Source organism: Triticum aestivum, chromosome 5B (assembly GCF_018294505.1).
Source record: "Triticum aestivum cultivar Chinese Spring chromosome 5B, IWGSC CS RefSeq v2.1, whole genome shotgun sequence".
NCBI lineage: Eukaryota > Viridiplantae > Streptophyta > Magnoliopsida > Poales > Poaceae > Triticum > Triticum aestivum.
Genome location: NC_057807.1, coordinates 6,934,588 through 6,943,126, shown reverse-complemented (window position 1 = coordinate 6,943,126; position 8,539 = coordinate 6,934,588). Strand labels below are relative to the sequence as shown.

General features: G+C 43.7%; 1 protein-coding gene across 1 annotated transcript in view; it reads left to right on the top strand.

Annotated features, from left to right (window-relative positions):
- Nucleotides 1–571: 571 nt before the first annotated feature.
- LOC123110069 (putative disease resistance protein At3g14460) overlaps nucleotides 572–8,539 on the top strand; it is a 9,977-nt gene continuing 2,009 nt past the window's right edge. The window contains exons 1-9 of the mRNA XM_044530489.1: nucleotides 572–699; nucleotides 837–1,043; nucleotides 1,142–1,275; nucleotides 1,386–1,647; nucleotides 1,752–1,977; nucleotides 2,073–2,229; nucleotides 2,907–3,092; nucleotides 3,926–4,791; nucleotides 6,163–7,371. Of these exons, the coding sequence (XP_044386424.1) occupies nucleotides 4,114–4,791; nucleotides 6,163–7,371 (1,887 nt within the window). The 5' untranslated portion in view covers nucleotides 572–699; nucleotides 837–1,043; nucleotides 1,142–1,275; ... (3 more) ...; nucleotides 2,907–3,092; nucleotides 3,926–4,113. The remainder of the gene's footprint in view (nucleotides 700–836; nucleotides 1,044–1,141; nucleotides 1,276–1,385; nucleotides 1,648–1,751; nucleotides 1,978–2,072; nucleotides 2,230–2,906; nucleotides 3,093–3,925; nucleotides 4,792–6,162; nucleotides 7,372–8,539) is intronic.

Genomic DNA, 8,539 nt, shown 5'->3' with positions numbered 1-8,539 from the left:
GTGATAATTTGCAGGCCATTGCTACTAATCTACTCCCTCTGTCCGGAAATATTTGTCGGAGAAATGGATGTATCTAGACGTATTTTAGTTCTAGATACATCCATTTTTATGCATTTCTCCGACAAGTATTTCCGGACAGAGGGAGTACTAGATAGCTAAGAAAAAGCATTCTGTTCTGAATTGCATTTGCACTGTTGTGATTGGACATAAAGTAGGTGTGGTAGCTGATCATGAAAACCTGCTAAGGAGCTATGTCGCAACATTGAGGAAGAAGAGGAGGAAAGGACAGGCGCCACTGATGAAGCCCTGTCGACAAAGGCATTGGCAGTTGCAACTTTGCAGGTAGTAATTTAACTTGGAATCACATGTTTATGTTACCAATGCAACGTCTCATTTTAAACCAACACGCTTGCCGCTTGGGGTAATCTAGTTTATTTACGCCAAGGTAACTCATCCTTAACTTTGAATACTAAAAACTCTGCTTTCGCTTTTGGTTCCAGCATACCGAGGAGTAATCAAACAGTAGGGGTCTTAATTATAATGTTGGTGCTGGATCTGGATCTGGATCTGAGCTCTCACGGAGTACCCATGCCCTTCCTGAGACAAGTCCCTTTGTCCTTCACTACAGGACTACGCAACGTCTAAAGCATACTGGCCATCGCTACGCAGCACTGCACTGAAGCTGTGCTTCTTCTCCAGGTAATGACCTTCGATGCTCTAGTGAAGGTAATTATATCTTCACTACAGGTAGTGTGCTCCTCCCGCATCATCGTTGCTAGTTTTTCATTCTGCAATGGATTAAGATGGTACAAAGAGGAAACCAATGTTATTTACAGGATCAATCTTTGAAGCTGGGGTTATATAGCTTGTCTCCAGCGGCTTGCTGGAGCGGAGAAGGGAGGAGCCTGTGGCCCATGTGTTAGAGCGCGGTCGTTTCTGGTTGAGGTTTCGGGTTGGTTCCCCCAGTACTTGATATCATATATGGCACTGGGTATGAGTTAATGTGAGGACCATGCCATGTTAAACTATTTCTTCTCACTAGGGTATGATTTTGTTTTCTTTGCCATCATTAGAAAATTTGCTTTCTTCTATCTACAGATATAGAACTATTTTTTTACAATTTCCTTTTGTATGTGTACAGATACAGAAGGTCCAAGCTAGCTGATATAACATGAGTACAGAAAATTATATACCGTTCATATCTTACAAGAGATTACAAATGAATTCTCAGAGCACTCAAGAATTGGAAGGGGTGGATATGGAGACGTTTACAAGGTATGGCTTATTACCTGACATTGTGTGTTTCAACAAATTAATGCACCAACAATAACAACAAACTACCCAGTTATAAACTGACAGTTCTATACAATGCTTATGTCAAGCAGGGAGTATATGATGGGAGAGAGATTGCTGTGAAGTTGCTTCATGTTGATACTCTGCGGGGACTTGACGACCAACAATTTAAAAATGAAGTTGGTAACCTTTTGAGGGCCAAGCATCAAAATATCGTACAGTTAGTTGGTTATTGTTATGAAACAAGGAAGAGATATGTTGATAACAATGGTGCGAACGATTTTAGTGAGCGCATATATAAAGTCATCTGCTTTGAGTACTTGAAGGGTGGAAGCCTAGACAAGTGTCTTTATGGTGCGAGAACATAAACTTCAACATGATGATTTTCTTATTTGTTTAAGAAAAACAGAATTTGTAAATTCTCATTTGTATAGTATTATGTTTATCAACTTGTGTAGGACAATCTTTTGCACCTAATTGGAGCACACGTTACAATATTATGAAGGGGATTTGTGAAGGTTTGAATTTCCTTCACAAATGTGAACCGCAAATTTGGCATCTTGATTTGAAGCCTGCCAATATACTACTGGACAGTTCCATGGAGCCTAAATTGGCAGATTTTGGATTGTCAAGGCTCTTCACTCAATCACACACTCATGTCACGGAAAGAATTATAGGGACCTGGTAAGTAGCCTTGGAATTTCTGGTTTTGATTTTTCTCTCTTTTGTACTCAAATAAATGGTATCTAAATTGACTGTGTCCTTGATATATCACGCAGGAAGTATATGCCGCCAGAATTCATAAAAGAAGGCAACATCTCATCTAAGAATGATGTCTTCAGTTTAGGTGTTGTAATGATAGAGATAATGACAGAAAGACCTACGGGTTACTCCACTTCTTTAGAAATGGGTGACATAGAAAAATTAATGCAGAAGGTAACAATTTTTTTTAATTTAGCACTTGAGTTCATATATCAACTTATTCGAGCTATAACAAAAGATTGTTTGTTTTATTGTTTCTTGGAAGGTAAATTCTTAGGTCTACCAGTCCAATAACTACCAGCACTTGATATCCACCATATGTACAACGAACCTATATCGAACTGTTATTCGTCAACATAAACAACTGGTACTTAAATTATACATGTAATTTAATCTGCTTGCCGGTAGAGAATTATAGCATATAATTACTTTTATGAGCTATACTCGTTGAAGTACTGAAAACGTGTATGTAGCTAGATTATATAAAATGAAAATAAATGCACACGTAGAACCTTTCATGAGAGATGAGAAACACATATACATATAGTGCATATCTCTTTTATTTTAAGTTTCTTCCAATTAAAAAGAGCTTTTCCATCTGCATTATGGACCAAGTATAAGGTAAAAATAAAAAACTTCACTCTCATTATTTGACATATATTATTATCTAGCTAAGTTACTTGTCAGAGAATATGTCACTTTTCGACCAAGAACGTACCTATATAGAGAAACTTCTCCCCTGCATACAATACACTGAGCGTGAAATTTTGTGTGTCGAGAACACTTAAAGTATCGTCTATCGTACTTCCATATTTCCCATCACAAATTTTATCTATATTCCTGTTTCATAGGTACACACCAATCGGGAAAAAACGATAAAAGCCACATCAGAATACCCATTGGAGGAATCACATCAAGTGCAGACATGCATCAGCATAGCAATGCGTTGTGTGGAACCTGACAAAAACAAACGGCCCACTATAGCAGAAGTTCTGGATATTCTAAACAAGACAGAAACTCATATTCCCAAGAGACAGGTATGATCTGCGTACTTAATGCAAACAAACTAAAAGGTAGAGAGCATTCAATTTACAGTTGACAGTTGTTTGTGTACATGGACTTTCTTGGTAGCTGTTGTAGATTTTGCAGATCCTCCTTTCTTGGTCATTTTGTCTTACGGATGCAAAACTTGCTCTTTGCAACTTCTTGATCCTCACCCTTTAATCTATGTAGAAGGAACTTTATTTTAGTTCTGTCTAATTCCAAGAATGGAAAAACTCGAGATTGCAAGTTCGAAATCGTGTCTTGTTGCACAACAGTGAATGGTGGCATCAATGTCGTACGAGACACCCTGATGGGCTTATAGGATAGCTTGACCGGGGTGCAGAGGGTGTTGGACATAATGTAAAGTTGCGTGCTTAGCTGGGCCTGAGTTAGAAAACACGAGGTTTCCATATTGTTTTTGGTTTGTATGTGGCTTTGATCCTGGTAAGGAGTACTACTCTGATGGTTTAGCATACCGTGTTGATCATTGAAGGCCCATGCAATCATCTGGGCTGGAAAATAAACCAACCATGTATGTACATTGTGTTTTGCTCATGATCTTAGTTTGACCTAGTGCTGTAGAGCATTGCCAATCCTAGGGCGAAAACCAACAGCAGCGGCCTGACTTGACACTACCATAGGCGGCAGCAGTGGCTGCCGGAGATGGCAGTTGGAGAGAGGAGAGGCATGCAGGAAGGTGTCGCTCGGTGGCTGTTGATGCAGCCCATGTGTGCATATCTTTGCTGTTCCAATATGTCGCATTTTTCCATTCTAGTATACATATTGCATTTTATATTCTTGTAAATGGTGACTTCGTGAAGAGCAGCTTACTTAATATATGGCATTGGAGGCATTGGCAAGACAACCTTGGCACAATTGATATTCAATGACACGCAGTTCCATGAATACTCTCGGGTGTGGGTCTATGTTTCCCAGGAATTTGACTTGAAGAAAATTGGCAACTCTATAATATCACAGTTAACAAACAAGACCAGCAATATATCTAACAGACAGATGCTCTATGAACGCCTTAAAGAGCTATTTTCTGGTAACAACATCCTTATTGTTTTAGATGACCTATGGGAGGAGAAGCAAACATGGTTAGCTGAATTGAAGGTTATGCTAGGGCTTGGCCTAGGAAGAAAGGTGATTATAGTAACTACACGTGATGGAGGCCTCGCAAGGAAAATATGTAGTCCCACAGTTACACCATACAAGCTGGAGACTTTGACAGTCGATGAGTGCTGGACTATTTTAAAACAAAAGGCCGGCTTTGAAAACCGAGTGGACAAAGAACAATTGGAACATATAGGAAGGGAGATTGCAACCAAGTGTGGAGGTGTGGCCTTGGCAGCTCAATCACTTGGATACATGTTGAATGGCATGACATCAGATGAATGGGAGTCAGTGGGAGACAGTTATATCTGGAATCTATCTACTTCAGAGGGCCATGAAGTGCTTGCTTCCTTGCAACTAAGCTATAGCCACATGTCTGATTGGTTGAAGTTGTGCTTTTCCTATTGTGCAATCTTTCCAAAAGGTCACAAAATAGTAAAGTATTATCTAATTCACCAATGGGTTGCTCTTGGATTTGTCGAGCAATCTAGGATATTTGATTCTATGCAGCTCTGTGAGAAATATATCACCCAACTTCTTGGGATGTCCTTCCTTCAACACTCAAAGACAACTTCGGTGAGTTACTTCAAAATTATACTCTTTAGTTTCAACCTTTGGCATTCCAGCTCTCATACTATACATGTCCATAATGATTCTGGCAGAAAAAACATTATAGTGCACATGCTTGCCTTGCAAATTTTTTTTGGCACATTTCTTGGAAAATTCAGAAATATGTATGTCGTACTAATGTGCGATGCTAAGCACACTAAGCAAAAAACTGTGATTGAATATAGTATTTGTACAAAAAAGATAAATTTGGTGTACAAATTGTTGGCCTTATTTTGTTGGTTACGGTTACGGATGACAAATACGAATAGTTAAAATATTTGTACTAGTGCTCATACTTTTATACTCCCTCCGTCCGGAAATACTTGTCGTAGAAATGGATGAAAATGGATGCATCTAAAACAAAAATACGTCTAGATACATCCATCTCTCCGACGAGTATTTCCGGACGGAGGGAGTACAACGAACAGTTGGGAAACTAGTTGCTAATGTGTGCATAGGACACACACTCGTTTCTGGCAGGTCAACGGGGCAATCAGTAGGAGACCTTGTGCCCACGGTGCGCACCGCCGTTAGTTAGTTGGAGGGCACTCAAGTACTCCCTCCGTCCGAAAATACTTGTCATCAAAAAGAATAAAAAGGGATGTACAAAATACATCCCTTTTTATTCTTTTTGATGACAAGGAGTAGTGCTATGCGGAGGACGCTCTAGTTAATACGTGCTGCATTGGCGGCTTTCCGGCTGCTCCCAACGTGCAGGGCAGATATCATGGAGGCTCCGATTATGGCGCCCGCTGGTAAGGACAACTTTATTTGGAACCTCTTGGCTCTTGTTCTCTTGGAGGCCTCGGTGCAATCTCCATTCTAGCAATTGGTTTGTGGTTGCTTGGCTTGCTACCCAGGATCTGCATGAGCGCCATGGCTTGACCAATCAACGTGCCTGCCCACTTTTCGATCAGCTCGACGACACGATATCGCACCTTCCCACAGAATTTGTTTCTGCACGAAGATTTGGCACCGTGTACTTTCCGTGTCTCGCTGTAGCAGATGGCCTATCGGCCGGACGAGTACTTCCCATCCTGGCCTCATCATGCTTGCCCTCTCGAGCAACGGCACCACCATATAGGGCTTTGGCTGTCTTTAAGCAGCCTATCCGGTAATCCAGCTTTAGTTGATACTATACTCACAACAACAAAATATTGTTCCAAGTTAATGGCCATGAAAATATCGTACCCATATATGGAAGTATTTCCATTGGTATACTACTTTGTTTAAACTTTTTTACGGTTCTTTGACAGCACTTTCATTGATAAATATACTACTACAAAACGAAATAAATTCAAAGTTCTAACACCATTAGGTGTTATTTTTTTGCTGCAGGGGGATGGACTACAAGACAAAGACGTTACATTTTTCACAATGCATGACCTAGTGCATGATCTTGCAAAAGAGATCTTGGCCCATCAAGTGAACACTGGGGAAAACAAATGCCGCTATGCATTGCTCACAGATTGTGGCAAGTCATTGCACTTGTCTGTGACTTTTCCTGCAAATATAAAGGCGCTACATTTTCAGGGCTGTGGCAAGCAAGAACTTTGTGGTGGTGCATTTTCGTCAGCGAAGAACCTCTGTGTCTTGGACTTAAGTGAATGTTTGATTCCGATGTTACCTGATTCTATTGGTCAACTGAAGCATTTGAGGTTTCTTCATGCTCCAGGAATCCAATATCAAATGATTCCCAATTGTATTACTGAACTCTCAGAATTAAATTACCTCAGCCTTAGAGACTCTCCTAATATCTCAGCATTGCCAGAGTCAATTGGTAATATGAAAGCTCTGATGCACCTTGATTTATCACGTTGTTTCAAGATTCGTCAACTCCCAATGTCATTCACGCAGCTGAAGCAGTTGGTGCATTTGAATTTATGCGGTTGCAGGGTATATACATCAGAAGCTTTGGGTGGCTTTACCAAACTTCAATATTTGAATATATCAGGACAACCTATTGTAGACGTGGTTAGGAGAGGGTTGTCAGAGGTAATTGGCGGCCTAACAAAACTCAGGTATCTAAATCTATCGTACTGCATTGACATTGAGGTCACATCATATCAGATTGACAACTTGCTTGCTTCTATCAGCACACTTTCTAGTCTAGAGCATCTGGACCTGTCAAATAGCAATGATGAAGTGTTTAACAGTATACCAGAAAGTTTTGGCAACCTCAGGAAGCTTCATACATTGGACCTCACAGGCTGTTTTGGCCTAGAGAAGCTTCCTGATTGTATGGATCAGATGGTTAGTCTGAAGATTCTAAATTTGGAACTGGATAGTTTGGATAAATTGGGGGTTTCTCGGTTAAACTGTGCCTCTTTGCCATACTTTCGGGTACATGCTTCAAGTGATAAACGTAGCAGCAATATTATCCTGCTTCAGCCTACAAATCCTAGTGAGCTAACGATAGATAGACTTGAAAACGTGAAGTCTGCAAAAGAGGCAGAGAGTATAAAACTGATAGAGAAACAGAAATTTTTTAAACTAACATTTGAATGGACTGTAGCTTCTAGGACTCGGTTTGTGGATGACAAGGAGTTGTTACCGAAAAAGGCTTTCGCCCCGCTTTATATATAAAGCACAGATCAACCACAGCCCAAGTACAAACACACCCCACAACAACACACGCACACACCCAAGGCGGGATACATAGGCGCTGAGCGCAGCAACACCACCCCTAACACTACAAGAGCAATCGAGGACCTCCACCTTGAACACGCCACCGTGAAGAGATGAAGCCGCATATGACGAACCGTGAGCTCCAAGGCGGCGCCTCCAAGAAGGTTACGACGCTATCGCGCCGCCACCGCTTGACCCGGGGGTCAGAGTTTCCCCTGGAGCGACACGATGACCGGTGAGAGCCGCGACGACGCCTTCAAGAAGGTAACGCGCTACGCCGCCGCCGGTCCGTCCGAGGATAGAACAGGTTTTCACCCCAGCAAACACTCACCGCCACCGAACGCCACACCCCTGCCACCATGCCGCCCACACGGCCATGGTCACCGGGCAGCACCAAGCCACGGGCTCTTCCCATGAGCACCGCGCTACCACCACCAAGGCCGCCGCCCCGGCATCCAAGACCTTGACACCACCGCACCCGAGACCCGTTGCTACCCCAACCAAAGAGACGAGTGGAAAGGTCGCTCCTTTACACACCCCTGGACGGCCCCCGGCGCCGAGACCCAAAGGGCCAGCCCAAAAATGGCCTCCATCACCCGTCCTGCTGCATCGGGTGCAAGACAAGCTCGGTCCTGCTGCCGGGTGCGAGACGAGGCCGGTCCTGCTGCCGGGCGCGAGACGAGCAATGGACCGCAACCGGGAGCGGTCCAGCCCTATGACGAGGGTAGAGCCCGGACGACGAGGGGAGGAATCGAAGGTCGAAAAAGGCCGCTCACCGACGGCCGACGCCGGAGGAGACCAGCCGCCGCCGTGAAACGATCCAGACCACCACCAGGAGCTACCACCACGCCGCGGCAGCCCACATCCACGCCGAGACCCCGAGGAGCAGCCCCGAGCCACTTTGCAGCGGCTGCGACACGCCGCCGGAGATGCAGCCCACCCCTCGGCCATGGAGGCCCGGCGCCCCGCCACCCCGCAAGGAGCAACCAGACCGCCGGCCGCCCCGCCACCACCTTAGCCAGGTCGCCGCTGCCACCCACACGACTGCCGCCGCCACCACCCGGATCTGGACAGGGGCATCTAGATC